At 40.0% G+C, this 23,413-nt stretch overlaps 2 protein-coding genes across 4 annotated transcripts; both read left to right on the forward strand.

Moving 5' to 3' along the window:
• Nucleotides 1-251: 251 nt before the first annotated feature.
• Nucleotides 252-18,805, forward strand: LOC115109158 (FYN-binding protein 1-like). Of its 3 annotated transcripts, none has more exons than XM_065009651.1 (15): nt 252-2,498; nt 9,950-10,046; nt 10,195-10,298; nt 10,541-10,578; nt 10,704-10,741; nt 11,011-11,146; nt 11,967-12,129; nt 15,385-15,556; nt 15,670-15,686; nt 16,051-16,111; nt 16,463-16,526; nt 16,701-16,857; nt 17,021-17,054; nt 17,201-17,241; nt 17,793-18,805. In XM_065009651.1, the coding sequence occupies exons 1-15, from the start codon at nt 1,664-1,666 to the stop codon at nt 17,840-17,842; spliced, it is 2,007 nt and encodes a 668-aa protein (XP_064865723.1). In that variant the 5' UTR covers nt 252-1,663; the 3' UTR covers nt 17,843-18,805. The 3 variants fall into 3 exon arrangements, with proteins under 3 accessions (XP_064865723.1, XP_064865722.1, XP_029489651.2); XM_065009650.1 differs by having other exon boundaries at nt 255-2,498; nt 15,667-15,686; XM_029633791.2 differs by having other exon boundaries at nt 258-2,498; nt 15,667-15,686; nt 18,518-18,805.
• A 207-nt stretch (nt 18,806-19,012) lies between these two features.
• On the forward strand, nt 19,013-21,640 carry pex11g (peroxisomal biogenesis factor 11 gamma). The gene is made up of 5 exons (XM_029633793.2): nt 19,013-19,350; nt 19,492-19,683; nt 20,127-20,305; nt 20,655-20,717; nt 20,942-21,640. Exons 1-5 carry the CDS (start codon nt 19,288-19,290, stop codon nt 21,162-21,164), a joined length of 720 nt encoding a protein of 239 aa, XP_029489653.1. The 5' UTR covers nt 19,013-19,287; the 3' UTR covers nt 21,165-21,640.
• Nucleotides 21,641-23,413: the final 1,773 nt, after the last annotated feature.

The raw sequence follows: 23,413 nt of genomic DNA on the forward strand, positions 1-23,413 counted from the left end.
TATTTCCTGATTTAGCGTTGGAGATATCCATTGTGTAACAAACGGAACAGTGTTGCGCAGCATCCAGTTCAACATGGATCCCTTCATTTTCATCTACATTTAAATTAAACTCCAAACGGACAAAGATGGTAAAGTATCACTTAAATATTGTTGAAACGACACAGGAAAAACATGCAAACGATGAATATTAAACAGCATATATATATATATATATATTTATATATAGGCTATAACAACTTTGTAGCCCGTGTTCTATCTAACAGGTCGCGTTTCTTATTTGAGGTCGCATTTTTTGCGCTTCTACAAATACATGCGTGAAATGAAATGTCAATGGCTCGAGCATCTATAAACCATATGTTCAACCCCAATCTTTTTTGGTTAAAGAGTCACTTTCACATCTACTCTTATGAGACACAATAATCACTTGTTATTAGACTGGACATGATTGATTTCACTGTTCTCCAATTCAAAAAATGTTAATACATTTTTGTTTAGATTCAACGAAAATGTACAAACTTAAATGCTGAAGATGTGAAAAGAATTAGCCTAGATTTAAGTACCTAAAAAACGAAATATTGTCTTGAATAATGTTATTTCAAGGGACTAGTTTGAATTGATCATCAGGATATAGTCTGGAAATAATATTTTCAGTTTGTAAATGTCTCAATTAAATTGAACATTTAAACATTGCACTCAAGCTATTTGATTGGTTGTTATTTCTCTGTGTAAGAAGTGGTGATTCAGTCAGGGAATTATTGATCACTGTTATAACCAGTTAATTATTAACACTCAGCATACCACACACAATGGATCCACACATTTTCTCTCCTATTAGATTAGATATTTGTTTAATCTGTGTTTTGTTATTTGGTATCACATACACCTATGCCATAAACAAACTATATGTTAATAACTCATGTGAACTCTTCAACAATTTTGGAAAGTTCTGGAGTCAATGATCATGTTAAAGGGCATGCAGTTCTGTTTTGAGTAAGCAAGTGCTTGAGAACAATGCTAGATAGGCTCCATCTGTTGTGGTCCACAGACAGGTCTTTCTTATTTCCTCTGTGTGTCACAAGAAAAATATCTCTAGCAAAGCATGCATCTCATTGGTCCATTTAAGACTGCTACTACATTTTCTATGGCAACCATTGCAGAGTGATACAGAGGTGAATAGGTGTGTGGTTGTAGTTACTTCCTGTTTCTCTTCATTGTTTTATTCTTTTAACTCTTTATTCAGCAAAGACCTTTACTCTTGAAGTAATAATTTTTGAGTGTGGGTTTTTCTAAACTTTTCAGAGAAGTAGCATTGATCATAAAAGTGCACTGTCTGTGACAATCTGACCTAATTGATTACTGTGCCATGACCTCTATCTCAGAACATCTTCCCTTACTGGCTCTTTGGTAGTTTCACTTGCATGTGACATTTGGTTTGGTTGCACCTAACATGTCAAATGTGCCTCAGAGAACACTATTCACACATCTATTGAAATATCTCTCTGTGTCTCAAAGAAAATAATAGCTTTCAGTTTTATCAGCTTTCTCTGATAGTAGCACATTCAGAAAGACTTGTACCTGTATTTTCACTCTGGTGCTTGAGAGAGACTTTATATTGGTCAGAGCAAGTAATTTATTGAGCCTATAGTGTCATTTAGTGGTAGTAATGATGCTAGGATCAGGAACCGCTAGTGATTTGACGTGTGTATTCCCTCATTTGAATGATGCCTCAGTATTGGTGTGTGAAGAAAGAGAAATGTGTGTGGGGGTGGTTGCACTTGTTTTTGCTATTCTGCTAACTTCCTGCTTACAAACTGAGCCACATTCTCACCTTGCTGTATCTGTGTCAGGGGAGAGTGTGGATGTTCGTGCGTTGAGGGCCAGGTTCCATGCCAAGGCTGACATGGCAGGTAGCCAAGATAGTACTTCTCCAAAATCTCCACTGCCAGGATTTGGTAGAGGAGGCCCGTTGTTGGCAGATGCCGGTGTTACAGCAAATGGAGGGGTCCGACATAAACTGATGCCTACGGTTCCCACACCACCACTTTCTGGATCAAGCTCCACACCCGACCTTCAGAGACTACCACCACGACCTGTAAGGGCTGAACTGGAGGGCATATCCACCATCCCCAAGCATCATGGTGTCTTCCCCCGCCCTCCACCATCACACCGCCCCCATGGAGCCACCAAGGAGCCGCCCCGACCTCTACCCCCACCCTCAGACAATGACAGGCTAGGGAAGGTGAGGGTCACAGGAGAGCGCCTGCAGAATATAATGCTAACGCACAAGGGAGTACCCACCGCCCCTTCCAAGCCAGCGCCCCCCTCCCTACCCAGCCAGAGGAGTCTGACGGAGGTAACCCCCCTGAGAAGGACCCTGCCCTCTGAGGGCTCCAGACCCATAAAGCCCAGACGACCCCCCCACGTCAACCTGCAGGCCCATCAGAGAAACACCAGGGCACCACACCTTGCAGGGCGCCCAGGGTTAAGGAAGACTGAAGGTAAGCAGCTTGGGCCTAGATCAGATCAAGCGGTCACCGGCGATAGCCGACACCCGCATAGCTGGTGTTTTGGCGGTGTCGGAGGTGTAACTTAGTTTGGCTAACAGTGCCTTCAGAAAGTATTCACACCCCTTTGCTTTTTACAGACTGCTTTTTAAATTGATTGTGATCTACACGCAATACCCCATAATGTCAAAGTGGAATCTTGTTTGAAGAACATTTGAGATTATACTGAACAAAAATATATATGCTACATGTAAAGTGTTGGTCCTATGTTTAATAAGCTGAAATAAAAGATCCCAGAAATGTTCCATATGTACAAAAGGCTTATTTCTCTCAAATTTAGTGCACAAATGTGTTCACATCCCTGTTAGTGAGCATTTCTCCTCTGCCAAGATAATCCATCCACCTCACAGGTGTGGCATATCAAGAAGCTGATTAAACAACATGATCATTACAGTCTCACCAGGGTAGACCTGACTGCAGTTCAGCATTGTAACCGATTTCAGCGGGTAAATGCTCACCTTCGCTGGAGAAGTGTGCTCTTCACGGATGAATCCCGTTTTCAATTGTATGGCGTCTTGTGGGCGAGCGGTTTTCTGATTTCAACATTATAAAAAGAATGGTGGGGGTGGGGTTATGGTATGGGCAGTAGCGATGCGCGGGTTGACTCATAACCCCACGGTTATATCCACGGGTCGGATGGGTTTAGGGGTCATTGAATATTGGCTGAAGGGGTGGGTGGCGGGCTGGTTGAATAAAGAGAAACAATACCTTTAGAAAAATCAAGAAATGTATCATTATTGTGCAATTTATATAGGCTACATTGAAGTTTGTCGTTCATTATTTTAGGGTATTAGTGTATAACATGCTGACCACACTGGTCGCGTCGCGCCAACGAGCAACTGCATTGCCAGGCGCTAAAATAGAAGTTGATTCTATTTGTGGCACGGAATGCGCTGCAAGCCCTGTCTCTCCAATCTCCTCATTGGCTTTTAGAAGCATATACCCACGTGCCATCTCCTCATTGGTTATACCCACGTGGGTGATTGAAAGATGAACTGAGGTCAGTTATGGTAATACACCTTATTATGAAAGTTAGTTGCCAATCGCCATGTAAAATCCAAAGAAGAAAAAGCCTGGGCGGAGGAGGAGAGATAACTAGAAACAATTCGGTTGACCGTTTAATGTCAAGTCAAATCAAATCATAAATCAAATCAAATCAAATTTTATTTGTCACATACACATGGTTAGCAGATGTTAGTGCGAGTGTAGCGAAATGCCAACAAGTAATCTAGCTAACAATTCCAAAAGTACTACCTTATAGGGGTAGTGTGTGGATTAATTGTCGGAGTAGAGGACCTTGTGCATTTCAGGTAAAATAACAACTTAATGTTTACATCCCAGGACAAATTAGCTAGCAACAGCAAGCTAGCTAAAATGCCTTAAACGTTTAATGCTTTCGAGCTGTCCCCAAATTAATATAATTGGTTAAGAGTTTGTTTTGATATTTCAACCTGTGTGTCCTGATCTTTGGTGTGGGGGGACAAAATCAATTTGAACACAATGGCGCATGTGTATTCAGGCACACGTTTGGTTTGGGCATGGTGTAAATCGAAACTTTGGGGCTTAACGGTACACTCACCAAATAGCCTACTCAGCCAATCGACAAATAATATTTTTGGGAACAGGCAGAAAAAGTTAAGGGATATAAAAAAAAAGGACATTGTCAAAGTTTAATGCAATAAGACAAAAGCTGCGAAAGGAGAGTTTAAAATAAAGTGTAGGGAGGGCCAGAGAAGTAATGTTTGGATAATATTTTGTGAAGTGGCAAAAGAGGATGATAGCAGTGCCGGTGTTGTGCCGAAAATCTCCCCCCTGCCAGAATCCCTCCCCCCTCTAATTTCCTTAATTTTGTGGCTGGAGTTAAATACTTTCTGTGACACACATCAGAGTCAAATACTTTCTACAGAACAAACTTCATGTCAGGATAGGCAACCAAAATTAATAATTCATGTATGTGTGTTATATTAAACATAGAGGAGGGAGTAAAATGCTGGCAAGCAATAAACATTTCAAAACAATTATGGCTGAATTATTATCCTTACACTTTCAAAAATACTAGTCGAATAAGACCTGAGAGTGATGACGAATTTTGGCAAAGAGATTTATTTAAAGATGAATACAAAATTCAGTAGCGGATTTAGGTACGGGCGACATGGGCAGCCGCCCAGGGCAGCAACTTGCCGGGGCGGCCCCGGGTGCCCCCGGGTGTGGGCGGGCGCGGACGTGGACGTTCGCCCAGGGCGCCATACAAGTTAGAACCGCCACATACACTTGGAACAAATATCCAAACCAAAAACTGCAGACAAAAATGCTTTCTGCTACTAAGGTCAGTGAAATGTAGGCGGAGTGAAGAGCAGAAATCTCAACTAGCAAGCAAGTCGTAGCAATGAAGAACGCGAAGGGGGGGGGGGGAGAATTCTGGCAGGGAGGAGATTTTCGGCACAACACCTGTTATGTTATGTGTGATGATTGTGAGGCACTATACAAATTCAACAGTCACAAGACGAGACTTCAACATTTGTGGACTATGTAATTGGCCTATGGCATGTCAAGGGAACTGTAGCCTACTGTTTAGATTGGTTAAATTGAAACTGAATAACCTCTCACATATCCTTAATAATAACTCCTGCAGAATTAAGCATTTCTTGCAGTAAAACGATACACCAAAAGTAGGCGAAATTTGGACTTGGGAACAGGAGTGAAGAAATCTGATTTATTTATTTCTGCATCTTGAGAGAATGCAATGCTTAATTAGATACCATCTGTAGAGGTGCTCTCTTAATCATAAAAGCATCTTTAAAGCTGATAGTATTTTAACCACATAAAATATGCATTGAAGATGAACTGAAATCTTATCAGATATCACTTTTTTTCCTCTCGCTTTCCCCCCCCCCTTACAACCAATCAAACTGATATCATTTAGACATTTTGCACAGGAAATCTTTCCGTTGTTTTTTTTGCGTTACTGTGTTTTCTCCCCAGTCCCTAAACGTCTTTGCTCCATGAAAGATGACAGAACTTTACCGATGTCAACTTTATTGAAGCATTCATTCTATCGATCTATGACATTATTCTGTTGAGCAAGCATTTATTTAGTCTTCTAGGACGACATATATATGTTTCTTATTTAACTAGGCAAGTCAGTTAAGAACAAATTCTCATTTACAATGACGGCCTACCCCGGACAAACCCTAACCCGGACGATGCTGGGCCAATTGTGTGCCACCCTATGGGACTCCCAATCACTGCCAGTTGTGATACAGCCTGGAATCAAACCAGGGTCTGTAGTGACGCCTCTAGCACTGAGATGCAGTGCCTTAGACTGCTGCGCCACTCCGGAGCCCTCGGTCAGTCAATGTCTGCGTCGGGAAGGGCACCATATCACTACTTTTGACTAGTGCACAATATGTGGAATCGGTTGCCATTTTGGATAAAGCCAATGTAACTTCAGTTCAATGGGTGCATGCAATTTGGCTCACGAAGTATGGACTGAGTGTAACATTCATTCTATATTCCAAATGGGACAAGTTCTAAATCAAGTGAAACACTATGAACGGAGTGTATCATTGTAGTGTGCCAACATTAAGCCTAAATCAAATGCACTCAATTGTTATGTCATAAATTCGACCCTTTTCCCTATATAGTGCACACCTTATTAGGTAATAGAATGCCATTTGGGGACACACACGATGAAGAGCATAGAGGTTCTCCAGGGAACTAGTGGAAAGATCGATGTAACTGCCATAAGTATGATGGAGAGACGTAAACATCTAACTGTACAGTTCAGATTTAAGTTAGTTAACAAGATTACAATTATTTTGCAACTCAAATCTTGTTGCATACAGTATGTAGCAAAACAAAAAATTATTCATAACAATCACGTTTGTTCCCTCGATAGAACATCACACCCCTCCAGCATCAGCATAACGCCACCTAGTCCCATTGTGATGTCACAGCGTTCTCCTGAGACCACTACCCCTGACAATTTGTCTTTATTGGTCTCTGTCATATAATATAATGACAAAAAATAAGCTAACTGTGACAAGTTGACTAACAAATAGCTTACCAAAATGTCAGAAATTATCAGCAGAAACATATTTCAATCAGGCAAAAAAAAAATCCTGCACCCCCTGTCAAATAATTGTTCTGCTGTCTTTGACTAGCACATAGCACATTTTTTCTATATTTGCAGGTTAGGGTTGGGTGCAGTCCTCAGATTTTCACTTTATCAGCGGTTGCAGATGGGTTATTAGCAAATGCTGTGCTACGGACATCGAATGCAATTGCATTTTATCAATTGCAATTTGAATGCACAGAGACACCGTGAAGAGATCCTGAGGCCCATTGTCATGCCATTCATCTGCAGCCATCATCTCATGTTTCAGCATGATAATCCATAGCCCCATGTCGCAAATACCTGTACACAATTTACAAGCATTTCGCTACACTCGCAATAATATCTGCTAACCATGTGTATGTGACCAATAAAATTTGATTTGATTTCACAATTCCTCGTAGCTTAAAATGTCCCAGTTTTCCATGGCCGGCCTACTCACTAGACATGTCACCCGTTGAGCATGTTTGGGATGCTCTGGATCGACTTGCACAACAGTGTGTTCCAGTTGCTGCCAATATCCAGCAACTTCGCACAGCCATTGAACAGGAGTGGTACAACATTCCACAATCAACAGCCTGATCAATTCTATGTGAAGGAGATGTGTCGCACTGCATGAGGCAAATGGTGGTCACACCAGATACTAACTGGTTTTCTAATCCACACCCCTAAGGTGTCTGTGACCAACAGTTGCATATCTGTATTCCCAGTCAAGTGAAATCCATAGATTAGGGCCTAATGAATTTATTTCAATTGACTGATTCCCTTATATGAACTGTAACTGAGTAAAATCTTTGAAATTGTTGCATGTTGCGTTTATATTTTTGTTCAGTGTAATAAAAAATGAAAAGCTAAAATGTCTTAAGTCAATAAGTGTTCAACCCCATTGTTATGGCAAGCCTAAACAAGTTCAGGAGTAAACATGTGCTTAACAAATCACATTGTAAACTGCATGGACTCTGTTCAACAATAGTGGTTAACATTATTTTTGAATGACTACCTCATCGAGTAGTGAATTTCAAGCACAGATTCATCCACAAAGATCCGGGAGGTTTTTCAATGCCTCACAAAGAAAGGAACCAATTGGTAGATGTGTAATAAAAAATATCCCTTTTAATATCCCTTTGAGCATGGTGAAGTTATTATTTAGGCTTTGGATGGTGTATCAATACACCCAGTCACAACAAAGATACAGACAAGTTAGTTTTGTTACTCCACAATACTAACCTAAATGATAGAGTGAAAAGAAGGAAGCCTGTAACAGAATAAAAATATTCCAAAACATGCATCCTGCTTGCAGCAAGTCGCTTAAATAATGCTGCAAAAAATGTAGCAAAGAAATTACAGTTTGTCCTGAATACAAAGTGATATGTTTGGGGACAATCAAACACAACACAACAGTGAGTACCACGCTTAATATTTTCAAGCATGGCAGTGGCTGCATCATGTTATGGGTATGCTTTTCATCTGCAAGGACTTTTTTTAAAGAAAAATCATTTTTGGATCAAAATAAATGGAATAGAGCTAAGCACAGGCAAAATCCAACAGACACTGTGAGACAAATTCACCTTTCAGCAGGACAATAACCTAAAACACAAGGCCAAATCTACACTGGAGTTGCTTACCAAGATGACATTGAATGTTCCGGAGTGGCTTAGCTACAGTTTTGACTTAAATCGGTTTGAAAATCTATGGCAAGACTTCAAAAATACTTTCTAACAAGGATCAACAACTTACTTGACAGCTTGAAGACTTTTTATAATAATAATGGGCGAACATTGTACAATCCAGGTGTGCAAAACTCCTAGAGACTTACCCAGAAACACTCACAGCTGTAATCGCTGCCACAGGTGATTCTAACATGATAAGTATTCTAACTCAGGGGGTTGAATACTTATCTAATAAAGATACAGTATATTAGTGTTTTGTTTTCCAAAAACATTTTCTTTAAATGTTAGAATTTTTCTTCCACTTTGACTTTACATAGTATTTTGTGTGGATCACTGACAAAAAAATTATAATTAAATCCATTTAAATCCCACTTTGTAACGCAACAAAATGTGGGAAAAAGTCTAGGGTTGTGAATACTTTCTGAACGCACTGTAACTCTCTTTCTTTCGACCAGAGTCTGGTATGACTCTTTGATGTTGTTGGCACAATGCGTCGATAAGGAAAGGGGCTGTGCTGGGTTTCCTCTGTGTCTATCTCAATCAAACACCCAAATGCACAGCCACACACACCTCAAACCCACAGGGAAAAAGCATATTTGAGAGAACAAATTAAACCCGTTGCACAATTTCTGAGCGAATATTGCATTAGCAAACAGCCTCCTTTCCAGACCAATGTGGTCACAGCTCTCCCTGCGCTGTGAGTCACCTGGGTTGCGTCAACCAGGCTAGGTGTAACTGCTTTAGAGCTGTCGAATCACAGCGTCTGCTCGTGTGGCACGTGTCACAAAGCCACACCCTTCCCAATCGCATTAGAACTAGAAAGTGTAGGTTATATAGAAATAATGACACCCAAATTGAAAATCTTTAAACTAAATAATAAGGATTTCTATCAGCCTAATCGAGGAGTAATTACAACTCCTATTCCACTGTTCGAACTTGTAAACAAGGCTGCATGGGATTTCTCTTAATGCAACTTCATGCAGCCAATGGCAATTTCCTCTTTAGGTATAATGCCGGGAGCTGCTTGTGGGTTTGACAGCTCTAATGCAGTTCCACCTCTGACACCGCCAACACAACCATTATGCGGGTGTCGGCTAGTGTGGGTCTGACCTTAATCTGGGCCTTAATTTCCTTTGAAAAAGCCCCCCTTCCGTACAAGTGTAAAATGGAAAACTGACTGTTTTGAATACATTTATACTATGTGTGGTCTTAATCCTGGATGATGGTTGGTGAAAACCGCATTCCAGCCAGTGTCTATTCTATTTGAATACGTGTATGGACTTACTGTATGTAAGCACCACAATGACACAAGAAAGGTATCTGTTCACTTGCAACCTGTATAATATATAATTGTATAATATGCAGTGTGCTTTATCTAGTTACTAGTTAAAACCTCAACACGTCTCTCTCTAAAAAGTATTTTTGAATGACCTACTGTATACATGCGGAACAGTATCTTCTGTAAGAAATGAATGATCAAAATATATTCTCAGACTGCTGCTGCTGGTGCAGAGCATTGCCCTTCAATATATATGTTAATATTGAATTAGTTGGTGAAGACCTACTGTAGACCTACAGTGCAGGTTGTTTCTTTTCCTCAGGTGGCAGCAGTAAGTCTCTTCCAGGGATAGTCAGTCTGTCTGGCCCCTCAAGACTCCCAACCAAGCCCAGCAGCCTACCACGGCAGTGTACCCCTGTGTGAGTGTGCTCACTTGAAATGTCAAGTGTTGAGTGATAGTATGAACACAAATTGTAATTACTCTGTAGGCAACTGGATTTACAGGAACAAAAAAGCCACATTTTTCACTTAAGTATTTTTTCCCTCTGATTCCTGTTGTCTTGTTAGACATTCTGAGGATGACCAGGGGGAATATGATGACATAGGCCTAGGCCTAGATGTAAAACCACCTCCCCCAAACCCAAAACACCCAGGGAGCTGGGACAAAAGTGGTATGTCTGAAAATAACTACTATATTACCATGAACACATGCAAGAGATTCACTAGCTATTGTGAATTTAGGACTGAGTCATGATGACTCTTAAATCGTGAATGTATGATTTATGTGAAAGCTTGAATTATAAACACAATCCATCATATAAACACAATCCATCATCCCATAATGTATGTATTTTACATGTTCATTGCTTGTTCATGCATGTCATGAATTATATTTTCTGCTATTTCCCTACAGACTCCTGGAATGAAAATAGTTCTTCACAAATAGATAAGGTGAAAGAATTCATGTTTACCATCAGTGACCATCAATGCAGAACACTGCTTTTGAATTATTTCTGAAATACTGTTCTTGATACACGTGCTTTTCATGACATTTATGTTCTTATTCCTGGCTGCAGGGGAGCGATGAAAGTGAGGTCTATGATATGATTGATAAGTAAGTATAGTATTGAAATACAACTTTGATCCCCTGCCTACATACAGTACGTGGTATCTTGGGTTTATGCTTGTCTTACAAGTAGACAACTCAATGTCTGGCACGGCATACTTTAAACAGCCAATATCACAAGGCTAATAATAATTTAAAAAACACTTGGATACTCACATATCTGTTAAAATGTGTTTATATAGGCGTAATAGCTGTCCACTTCAAATAATCACTGACCCGTTAATGTCTTTTGCCATCTCTGTCTTTTGCCATCTCAGAGGCAACCAAGAGGAGGTGAAAACCACAAGTTCTGATAAGAATAAACAGAAACAGTTGAGCCGGCAGAAAGAGCAGGAGAGGAGAGAGCAAAAGGAAATACTGGAAAGGGAAAACAAATACAGAAAGAAATTCAAGGTGATTTGCCACATTTCCATGCGCTAACACATCCATAAATCCCCCCAAACAGTAATGTTTGTCATAACACACTTGCTACATTTGATACCAGGGTTTTGGATATGGTGCTGCAGCCTGGTCTCAGAGCATTTCTCATTATTCTGTATGTAAGTCCAAGACACTCCATTTAGTATGATATGTTACGTTTCGTATGGTATGTATTTATATGTAGATGTCTATCACCCATTTTGTATGATATGTTGTAAATTACAATTCATATATGTTACAAATTTGCAAAATGTACATTATATAACAAATTTGCAAAATGTATGATATGTTCTAGCTAGGTGGCAAACGTTAGCTAGCTGGCTAACGTTAGCTAGGCTAGGGGTTAAGGTGAAGGTTAGGGTTAAGTTTAGAAGTTAGGTTAAAGGTTTAAGGTTAGGGTTAGAGGAAGGGTTAGCTAAAAGGGTTAAGGTTAGTGTTAGGGTTAGCTAACATGCTAAGTAAATGCAAAGCTAAAAAGTAGTAAGTAGTTAAAAAGTTGCTAATGAACTAAAATGCCTTAATTAGCCATCTATCTTATGTAACCATACCAAAAGTAACATATCATACTAATTTAAGTGTCCCGGATTTACGTTTACTATGCTACGTCTGAGACCAGGTTGGGAATTCTGGAACACACCTGTAATACATCTCTGTGAGCCTTTTATATATGGTGTTTTGCCAAATATAGATATACAGTAATGTAATCTCACATGCAGAACATAAATCTCATTAATCTCTGCAGTCTAAAAACACCACTTTACAACCCTCTGTGTTTATTTGTACCCTTCCACAGCTGGGGACTGGGGACATAGAGGTCCTTCACATGGCCAGGGTTCGACATGACTGGCAGGGGGGCAAGCAGGATCTAACTGTTCGGCAGGGAGACAGTGTGGAGATCTTACGGGTTAAGAACAATCCTGGGGGCATGTGGCTAGCCCGCACACAGACTGGCACCTGTAAGTAAAACACTGTTAAGTTCTATAGAACTAAGGGACGGTTCTACATTTAATGGGATGAGGTGGCTGGTCCAAAATAGGGGGGGTTGTCTATCTTCTTTTTTTGATTTGGGGAGGGTTGTGTGATTTTTTAATGGGCACAGGGAACGGTAGTGTATTTTTTTGCTTGTTACCTAGGTGTCTGGTTAGACTGTAAATGATCCTTTCAGACCCACATTAAGCATCTCCAATCTAAAATGAAATATAGAATCGGCTTCCTATTTCGCAACAAAGCATCATTCACTCATGCTGCCAAACATACCCTCGTAAAACTGACTATCCTACCGATCCTTGACTTCGGCGATGTCATTTACAAAATAGCCTCCAACACTCTACTCAGCAAATTGGATGTAGACTATCACAGTATACAACCCACCACTGCGACCTGTATGCTCTCGTTGGCTGGCCCTCGCTACATATCCGTCGCCAAACCCACTGGCTCCAGGTCATCTATAAGTCTTTACTACGTAAAGCACTGCCTTATCTCAGCTCACTGGTCACCATAGCAACTCCCACCCGTAGCACGCGCTCCAGCAGGTATATTTCACTAGTCATCCCGAAAGCCAACACCTCCTTTGGTCGCCTTTCCTTCCAGTTCTCTGCTGCCAATGACTGGAACAAATTGCAAAAGTCACTGAAGCTGGAGCTCACTAACTTTAAGAATCAGCTGTCAGAGCAGTTTACCGATCACTGCACCTGTACACAGCCCACCCAACTACCTCATCTTCATGTTGTTATTTTTTTGCTCTTTTGCACCCAGTACCTCTACTTGCACATCATATAGCCACATTTCCTCATCTGCTTGAATGCGCCCCCCTTATTAAGGTGTTTTGGTACTTTCCTTAAGCACTACGCGTTTCTGCGCGCCTAGTATACAGTCAACTCTATCTTGCCCATCTATACATAGTGACGATAGTGGTAGGTGGATTATTTGCACAGATTGGTAATAGGGTAACTAGCAATCATACCGCACATAACATCATTCAAATTTGCACACATTTTCCATATAAATCCACAAGAACATAGAGGAATAGCTGATAGCTTTTTGAGCTGCGTGTCTCCTATCTTATTGATCTTGTTTAGACTACACATTTAATTGACTGTATAAACGGATTCCCTCTTCACATTTGTCAAAATAGTGAAAACTAAAATAGTGATTCTTTTAATTCATATCAATTGATTATTTTTAACAATAATTTTTCACTAACCGAATGCTGTGCTTCGCCATTGTAGTAGTTGGGGGTTTGGTTAAATCGCAGTTCATCAAATTATGGGAATAATCATTTGTGAATCACAAACAGTAAAAGGAAACAATTCAGCTGTAGACTTCCTTTCGAATTGTGTCGCTGCAAAACTAATTTCGTAGATACTTTAAGTTGATTTGGACGTTCAACTTTTATTTTATTCTATATATACAGTTGAAGTAGGAAGTTAACCTACATTTAGGTTGGAGTCATTAAAAGTTGTTTTTCAACTGCTCCACAAATTTCTTGTTAACAAACTATAGTTTGGCAAGTCGGTTAGGACATCTACTTTGTGCATGACACAAGTAATTTTTCCAACAATTGTTTACAGACAGATTATTTCACTTATAATTCACTGTATCACAATTCCAGTGGGTCAGAAGTTAACATACACTAAGTTAACTGTGCCCTTAAACAACTTGGAACATGTCCAAACACCTGAAGGTACCACATTCATCTGTACAAACAATAGTACGCAAGAATAAACACCATGGGACCATGCAGCCGTCATACTGCTCAGGAAGGAGACGCGTTCTGTCTCCTAGAGATGAACGTACTTTGGTGAGAAAGTGCAAATCAATCCCAGACCAACAGCAAAGGACCTTGTGCAGATGCTGGAGGAAACGGGTACAAAAGTATCTATATCCACAGTAAAAACAAGTCTTATTTCATCATAACCTGAAAGCCACTCAGCAAGGAAGAAGCCACTGCTCCAAAACCGTCATAAAAAAAGCCAGACTACGGTTTGCAACTAACTGCACATGGGGACAAAGATTGTACTTTTTGGAGAAATGTCCTCTGGTATGATGAAACAAAAATAGAACTGTTTGGCCATAATGACCATCATTATGTTTGGAGGAAAAAGGGGGGGGCTTGCAAGCTGAAGAACACCATCCCGACCGTGAAGCACAGGGGTGGTAGCATCATGTTGTGGGAGTGCTTTGTTGCAGGAGGGACTGGTGCCCTTCACAAAATAGATTGCATCATGAGGAAGAAAAATTATGTGGATATATTGAAGCAAAATCTCAAGACATCAGTCAGGAAGTTAAAGCTTGGTCGCAAATGGGTCTTCCAAATGGACAATGACCCCAAGCATACTTCCAAAGTTGTGGCAAAATGGCTTAAGGACAACAAAGTCAAGGTATTGGAATGGCCATCACAAAGCCCTGACCTCAATCCCATTGAAAATATGTGGACAGAACTGAAAAAGCGTGTGTGAGCAAAGATGCCTACAAACCTGACTCAGTTACACCAGCCCTGTCAGGAGGAATGGGCCAAAATTCACCCAACTTATTGTGGGAAGCTTGTGGAAGGCTACCTGAAACATTTGACCCAAGTTAAACAATTTAAAGACAATGTTACCAAATACTAATTGGGTGTATGTTAACTTCTGACCCACTGTGAATGTGATGAAAGAAATAAAAGCTGAAATAACTCATCCTCTCTGCTATTATTCTGACATTTTACATTCTTAAAATAAAGTGGTGATCCTAACTGACCTAAAACAGGGATTTTTTTACGAGGATTAAATGTCAGAAATTGTGAAAAACTGAGTTTAAATGTATTTGGCTAAGGTGTATGTAAACTTCCAACTTCAACTGTATATATATTTTTTTTACTGGCTCACCTCACTTATTTGTTATACAGTTAATGACATTTATATTGCCTTGGGGATGATACAATGAATCATTATTTTAGAGTTCATTTTATGAGGAGGGAGGGTGTGCATATTTTTTTTTACAGTACAAGGGGGAAAAAACATTTACATTGGGGAGGGGGTACATTTTTTTTATGACACCTGGAGTTGGACAAGCCCCACCCCCCACTCCAGTAAATTTTGATCTGTCCCTAAACAATTCAATATGTGTTCCATATTTTATACTTGGTCCATATTTCCTGTGACAATGCTGAAAACCACACATTTCGTGTACCTAAAGCTACCAAAAACCAGTAATGAAGTGTTACTTTGCAGATGGCTACATCATTAACACATGTGTGGATGTGGACTATGAGGAAGTGAAACGTAAACTCAAACTGTCCAGAGCCCCTGACCCCTCACTGCCACCACCACCACCTCCACCTCCCGTCTCTTTTGAGGACAATGACATTTATTATGATGTCGACTCCTCAGATAACATGAACAGGTAGCTCTCGCAAGCACAAATATACCATGTTGCTTTAACTTTGTCTGTAATTGAAACAGTGTAACCTGAATGCAAGTGATTGATATGATTGATATGTTTCTCTCTTACAGCAGCATGACTCAAGAGGAGGGTAAGTGGAGCTGTGAATGACCGTTTTCCATGAAGTTGTTCATGTAGTATGCTTATGTTACTGTTTCTCTCTGTTTCTCTCTCTCTCTCTCAATTTCAATTGAATTCAATTCAAGGGCTTTATTGGCATGGGAAACATGTGTTAACATTGCCAAAGCAAGTGAGGTAGATAATATATAAAGTGAATATATAAAGTGAAATAAACAATAAAAATTAACAGTAAACATCACACATACAGAAGTTTCAAAACAATAAAGACATTACAAATGTCATATTTTATATACAGTGTTTTAACAATGTACAAATGGTAAAGGACACAAGATAAAATAAACAAACTCTCTCTCTCTCTCTCTCTCTCTCTCAAGATGACTACGATGATGTGCAAGGAATAAACAATGACTTCCCCCTTCCACCTCCTGAAATAAGGTATTCCTCATATACAGTGTCTTTGAATTCAATTATTATAATTTTTTGTACTTTTCCGATACACAGGAGAGTAAGTCAAATGCCTTCCTCTGTCTGGGGTTTTTCATAGTGTGGTGTTGCTTTAATAGCTTGCCAACTTTGGCCTGTATGTTTACTTAAAAAATGAAAATCAAAACTTGTATATGGTTTAACTTGTCTGTTGCATAGAGCATGTATTGCACTGTATATAAATAAAATAGTTGCTAATGGCTAACAATAAGACCGCATAAATAAGAAAGTTGGCTACTAAAAGAGGACAAAAACTACTTTTGTGATCAGACAAAAAAGGACATGTTTGTCTTTATGTTCCAGTCTACATCCAAAAATGAGCAAGAAACTGGAGAAAGATGAACAAGAGTTCAGAAAAAAATTTAAGGTAAATCTTAGTTTGCTCTTCTTGCATATCTGTTGAACTGTTAGTAAAAAAATAGCTTTTACCGCAATTCATGTGCACACATTACTCTGAAAGCACAATCACTAGTCGCTTAATAAAATGACATTACCAAGTCATATGAAAAAAATAAACATCACTTTTATTTTGTTCTGTCAGTTTGAGGGACCGATTAAGGTGTTACACTGCATGATGGTTGACGCAAGCATCAAGAAATCAGGAGGGAAGGATCTAGCTGTGGTTCAAGGGGAGATCCTGGAGATAATTCAACTCACCAGTGACAAGAAAGCCCTGTGTCGCAATGAGCAGGGGAAATGTATGTGAATACATCGCCCTCTTGTGAAAAGTTTCTGTAAAAGTCTGTTGTATATATCTACAGCCTAATCAATTAGAGATTGCAGAAAATTCCCTGTTTTGATTACTTTTGTCAGCATGAGTGTCATTATTTTAATTGTTCATTAATTTTCATTCTCTCACAGATGGATATGTGCCCAGGGTTGTTCTTCTTCAGGCGTAGGTTTCTTATATATTTATTCAACACAATTATTGGTAGAATATCAGAATAGCCATAGTCTCTGTTAGTCGCTGGTATCATAATTTACTGCTGACAACTGTGTCATAAGGTTTTGGTTAATATGGCTTTCAATATTCCTTTTCAGGGAAGGGGAGGATGTTTACGACGATGTTGATCATATTAACGGTAAGTTATTTTTGAATTAATTATGCTTACTGTAAATACATTTATATTTTGACTCTGAAGTGATATTATGAATCTAGCTTTGGGACACAACATCAGGAGTCACAGACCCCAGATGAGCTCATGTAATATATACTGAACAAAAATATAAATGCAACATGTAAAATGTTGGTACCATGTTTCATGAGCTAAAATTAAAGATCCCAGAAATGTTCCATATGTACAAAAAGCTTATATCTCTCCAATTTTGTGCACAAATTTGTTTACATCTCTGCCTTTCTACTTTGCGACGATAATGCATCCACATGACAGGTGTGGCATATCAAGAAGCTGACCAAACAGCAGGATCATTACACAGGTGCACCTTGTGCTGGGGTACAATAAAAGGTCACTCTAAAATGTGCAGTTGTGTCACACATCACAATGCCACAGATGTCTCAAGTTTTGAGGGATTGTGTATTTGGCATGCTGACTGCAGGAATATGCACCAGAGCTGTTGTCACAGAATTGAATGTTCATTTCTCTACCATAAGCCACCTTCAATGTCATTTTAGAGAATTTGACAGTATGTACAACCGGCCTCACAACCGCAGACCACGTGTAACCACGCCAGCCCAGGACCTTCACATCCGGCTTCTTCACTTGCAGGATCATCTGAGACCAGCCACCTGGACAGCTGATGCCCTTATGAAAAAATATTGCAGTCAGAGTGCAGTATAACTGCAGCACACTGCAGTATAACTGTAATTAGAGTGCAATATGACTGCAGTATGCAGGAGGAAAATACTGTGTCCAAAATAACAATGTTTTTTTAACTGCAGTAATTTTGCAGTGTAACTGCAGTATAACTTCAGTTCAACTGCAATTCAACTGCAGTACACTGCAGTTATTCTGCAGTTACTGCATCCAAAATACCACAGTCAACTGCAGTTACTGCACCTTTACTGCAGTTTCAAAACTGCAATCTTTTTTTGTAAGGGTGAAACTGAGGAGAAATTCTGTCTGTAATAACGCCCTTTTGTGGGGAAACCTCATTCTGATTGGCTGGACCTGGCTCCCTAGTGGGTGGGCCTAAAGCACCCTGCGCAGTCATGTGAAATCCATAGATTATCGCCTAAATAATTTATTTCAATTGACTGATTTGCTTATATGAACTGTAACTCAGTAAAATCGTTGAAATTGTTTCATGTTGCATTTATAGTTTTGTTCAGTATATATGCAAAGTAGTAAAAGTACAAGGAGTTAACCCCTTTCATGACCTCCTCTCTTCTCCTTACAGATATCTATGACAATGACAATGTCTATGATCACACAATCCACTGAAACCTTTTTCCTTTCCTGACCAACATGGATCACCAATCCTGGACTGACAATTTAATGCTTGTCTTCCAGGGAGACACACACACACTGGGAGACACACACACACACATGTCCTAAGAATTGAAACAATCATGGCATGACTGTTGTTTGCTCGAATTTGCTTGTAGAACTATTTAATACACTATGCTTTGTTCATGGCTGGGCTTCTTGAGATGAGTTTGAATAATAAATAATTTTTTGCCAGTTGTATTTTGTGTATTATTCATATTTTATTAGTGTACTCCAAAAAATTATCCTCCCAAGAATTAGACGAAGGATTTAAAAAGATGACACATTTATTGACATTCCCATGGAATTTATTATCAAAAGCTACCCACTTTTTCCGTTTTTTCACATGGGCATTGCATCTTTGAATATGTGATCTATTACTACTGCCTGCATATCGTAAATATATCATTGAACACTTCCTGTTCAAAGTACAAGACCATTTTTTCTGTGTCACAGATTGTAGAGGAAACCTGTTTTTGGTACTATTTCACACAATTTCTTGTGGATCTTCGAGCTGAAAAAGATGACATCTGTCACGTGCATTTACAGATCTTTGTTACTTTGACGCACAGTCATTGCTTGGACGTTGCAGTTAACACCGGCAGGATCAATTTGATTTCCATTCGAGTGAACAGAGCTGTGTACACCTGACTTGCAGACCGCTACTAGTGTGTTTACATAATGCAAAATTCATTGGAGTCGCTTGTGAATGTGCTTGAGTCGTATAGAGGAAGAGATAAAGTGGTAAGTGTCCCACCAAAACATTCAGTTATTTCATTTTAAATATGACAAATGTTGAGTCATTGCCCTATTTAAATGAATATGCATACCACCACATTCTTCCTAATAGAATGGCCTTGTGTTATGTGGGATATTTGTGGGCAGATAAGGACACTGTGCTATGGGTCCCAGCTGGTTGGTGGGGTTCTGTCTGAGAAGCCAGGGCTGTCATCCGCACAGCTTGGAAAGAGCCTCCTACTGTTCTCTGCACAGCTAAGCCACTGTCGGACTGTACTTCGACTCTTCGATGACCTCTCCATGCTCACATATTCACAAAGCTATGGTCTTGGAGCCGGGGTGAGCAATGAGACTATAGCAACGTTTCCCAATCTCGGTCCGCTGGACCCCTAGGGGTGCATGTTTTGGTTTTTGCCCCAACACTACACAGCTGATTCAAATGTTCAAAGCTTGATGATTAGTTATGATGATTATTTGAATCAGCTGTGAAGTGCTAGGTCAAAAAACAAAATGTGCACACCTTTGGGGACTGAGTTTGGGAAACTCTGGTCTATTTCTATGACCAGAAATGCCCTGTATGAAAGGTTTCTGAAATGACATAGCCAGCCATCATCTGTGTCTCAAGACATGGCAACAGCCCCACTTCAATATCAAAGCATGTCAGTGTCAACACACAATTGAAACTAATTAAAGCCAGATTCCCGTAGTGAGAGATTGAGGGCCAGAGACTTAGAATAGAATTAACACTTTCTTTAGATTGACATGCATGTCCCTCTCTCCAGGAAGAAGATTCTGCACTGCGCTGGATGTCTGTGCTGAATAATGTGGCTGACCAGTTGTATTACCCTTGTGAACATATAGCGTGGGCTGCCGATGCCAAGATCATCAGTGCTAAGTCTGACAAATGGTGGATACTAAGCGGTATACTCTGGGGAGTATCTCTGCTTTTAGGCGTTTTCAGGTAATAATATTTCTCCACTGATGGTTTCATACTACAAAACAAATCTGAGGCACTCTTCAATTAGTGAAAGTTACAATGCTGCTAGCCTATTTGACATATGGCCAAAGTACTAAAAGTTGCAATTATCCTTGTTCCCAGGCTCAATTTCTACTGTAGAGAGTGGTTCCGTTTTTTAGCTGGCTGGTGGACGAGATTACATTGGCATACTTACAGTGCAGATTTTGGCATGGAGCTTTCCTTCGAATGTAGCCTATTGCTTTGGACAGGATTTGAAACGCTCAGTGATAGTGGGAGGCATGTAGAATGGCTACAAGCAGGTTTTCTTCACCATACACACTTCTCATTCTAGGTCTATGAGGGTTGTCATGCTGCTGCGGAAGAAGTTAAGGAAGTCAACACGAGGCGACAGTAGGTGAGTCGGGTCAAAACTGAATCAGTTTACTTGTTGTCTCAGTGTGTGTGTGTGTCAATGACTGTGTTCCATTGCGTAAAATATATTGATGGAATCTTGGCGTTCCCAATGCATATTCATCACATCAATTGGGAGGACATTTCAGGTAAGGATACTAGATAAGTGTGTTGCTAAACCAATGAGTGTATATAAACGTATCTTGGGTTTGATTTGTCTCTCTCCAGTGAGGGAACTGTTGCCAGCAGGTCTCAGCTCCGGAGGCAGGTGCAAGGGGAGGTCCTCAGTATTCTCAGCAGCATGGCAGATCTGAGTAATGCCATTCATTGGATGCCCCCTGGTTTCCTCTGGGCAGGACGCTTTCCCAATTGGCTAGTTGGACTTATGGGCACCACGTCATCCCTGATTGGCTTGATCCAGATGGGTGCCAGTCAAGCAGTCAGTGCCTAGTCTAATTGCTTTGACAAATCTTTTCTTCTTTTTTTGACTAACACATTTGATAACCCAATCAGCATTTGTTGAAAAATCTACTGAAATTTGGGGAACATTCAACATCAAACCCTGTTCTGGATAACATCGTTGTGCCCCGTGTTGGTAATTAATGGTTTGTTTCTCTTTTCTTGACAAAGCTCCACAACCAGATGCAACAGTTGACTATTGTCTGTTTTTAAACCAACTGTTCAGCGGTGTTGAACATAGCCCAGACATATTTTAAGTTGACTTATTACTAGTAGGAATAGAGTAAAGCATGGGAAGCTCTGTCCGTTTGTGCTTGAGTTGAGTCATGTTCAGCTGGCCTACTGTTTCTCCTAGCTAGGCACTCCAATTATCTGTTATGACTCTCAGTATTTGTCACATAAACCCATGGAATGTGAATTGAAAAAATATAGAATATCTATTACATTTTAATTAAATGAATGAACCTTTTTAAGCTATTTTTTTTCAGAATTCTGAATGTTAGATATGAACAATATTGCTGTAACATTAATTGGTGCCAAAATGCCAAACAATCAATTTTTTTGTAAAATATAATCCTAACTTTATCTCAGAGTAGCAATTGCCCTTTCAGTATGGGTTTATGAACATTACCAATCAAACAACGTCAACACAACATTTGTGGCTACTATTTCAACCACAGAAACAGGCTCGACAATGAAAATATCAGCTGCTGTGAACAGTGATGAATTGTAATTTTTGTTAATAATTTTCCTAGAATAAAATAGACAGTTAAATTACATAATGTACCTGTTTTTATTATATATAAATCACATACAGTGCATTCGGGAAAGTATTCAGACCCCTTGACTTTTTCCACATTTTGTTATGTTACATACAGCCTTATTCTTAAATGTATTACATTGTCCCTCCCTCCCTCACTCAATCTACACATAATACCCCATAATGACAAAGTACATTTCTTAAAAAACAAACTGAAATTACATTTACGTGAGTATTCAGACCCTTACTCAGTACTTTGTTGAAGCACGAAAAGCTTCAAGTTCCTTGGCGTACACATCACTGACAAACTGAAATGGACCACCCGCACATACAGTGTTGTGAAGAAGGCGCAACAGAGCCTCCTCAACCTCATGAGGCTAAAGAAATTTGGCTTGTCACAGGAAGGCCAAAAAGTTCAAGGGCATCAACCACCCGAGCCACTGCCTGTTCACCCCACTATTGACCAGAAGGCGAGGTCAGTACAGGTGCATCAAAACTGGAACCTCTCACCCCCCCCCCCCCCCCCTTAAAATATTTAGATGCACTACTGTTCCACTGGATGTCATAAGGTGAATGCACCAATTTGTAAGTCGCTCTGGATAAGAGCGTCTGCTAAATGACTTAAATGTAAATGTAATGTAATGAACCGAGAGACTGAAAAAAAGCTTCTCTCAAGGCCATCAGACTGTTAAACCGCCATCACTAGCACAGAGGAAGCTGCCTATAGGCATAGACGAGAAATCACTGGTCACTTTAATAATGTTTTACATATCTGGCATTTCTCATCTCATATGTATACTGTTTTTCTATACTATTCTGTATCTTTGTCCGTTCCGCTCGTCCATATGTATATAGTCTTAATTAATTTCTACTTAGATTTGTGTGTATTGGGTATATGTGTGTATTGGGTATATTACTGCACTGTCGGAGCTAGAAGCACAAGCATTTCGCTACACCCGCAATAACATCTGCTAATCAAGCGCATGTGGCCTATAAAATTTGATTTGAGAAACATCCCTACAGCATGATGCTGCCGCCACCACAATGCTTCACCGTAGGGATGGTGCCAGGTTTCCTCCAGATGTGACGTTAGTCATTCAGGCCAAAGAGGGTTTCTTATGGTCGGAGAGGCTTTAAGGTACCTTTTGGCAAACTCGAAGTGGGCAGTGGCTTCCATCAGGCCACTCTACCATAAAGGTCTGATTGGTGGAGTGCTGCAGAGATGGTTGTCCTTCTGGAAGGTTATCACATGTCCACAGAGGAACTCTAGAGCTCTGTCAGTGACCATCAGGTTCTTGGTCACCTCCCTGACCAAGGCCCTTCTCCCCCGATTTCTCAGTTTGGCCAGGTGGCCTGCTTTAGGAAGAGTCTTGGTGGTTCCAAACTTCTTCCATTTAAAAATGGAGGCCACTGTGTTCTTAGGGACCTTAAATGCTGCAGACATTTTTTGGAACCCTTCCCCAGATCTGTGTCTCGGAGAT

The sequence above is a fragment of the Oncorhynchus nerka genome, linkage group LG25 (assembly GCF_034236695.1).
Source record: "Oncorhynchus nerka isolate Pitt River linkage group LG25, Oner_Uvic_2.0, whole genome shotgun sequence".
Classification (NCBI taxonomy): Eukaryota; Metazoa; Chordata; class Actinopteri; order Salmoniformes; family Salmonidae; genus Oncorhynchus; species Oncorhynchus nerka.

Excerpts from the sequence above, each read along its gene's own strand:
- LOC115109158 (XM_065009650.1), top strand. The coding sequence starts at position 1,664 with ATGATGCTAGGATCAGGAACCGCTAGTGATTTGACGTGTGTATTCCCT. Across the intron at positions 15,687-16,050 it reads CAGCATGACTCAAGAGGAGG|ATGACTACGATGATGTGCAA; the intron begins GTAAGTGGAGCT and ends CTCTCTCTCAAG. Across the intron at positions 16,858-17,020 it reads TCGCAATGAGCAGGGGAAAT|ATGGATATGTGCCCAGGGTT; the intron begins GTATGTGAATAC and ends ATTCTCTCACAG.
- pex11g (XM_029633793.2), top strand. The coding sequence starts at position 19,288 with ATGCAAAATTCATTGGAGTCGCTTGTGAATGTGCTTGAGTCGTATAGA. Across the intron at positions 19,351-19,491 it reads ATAGAGGAAGAGATAAAGTG|ATAAGGACACTGTGCTATGG; the intron begins GTAAGTGTCCCA and ends ATTTGTGGGCAG. Across the intron at positions 20,306-20,654 it reads CTGCTTTTAGGCGTTTTCAG|GTCTATGAGGGTTGTCATGC; the intron begins GTAATAATATTT and ends TTCTCATTCTAG.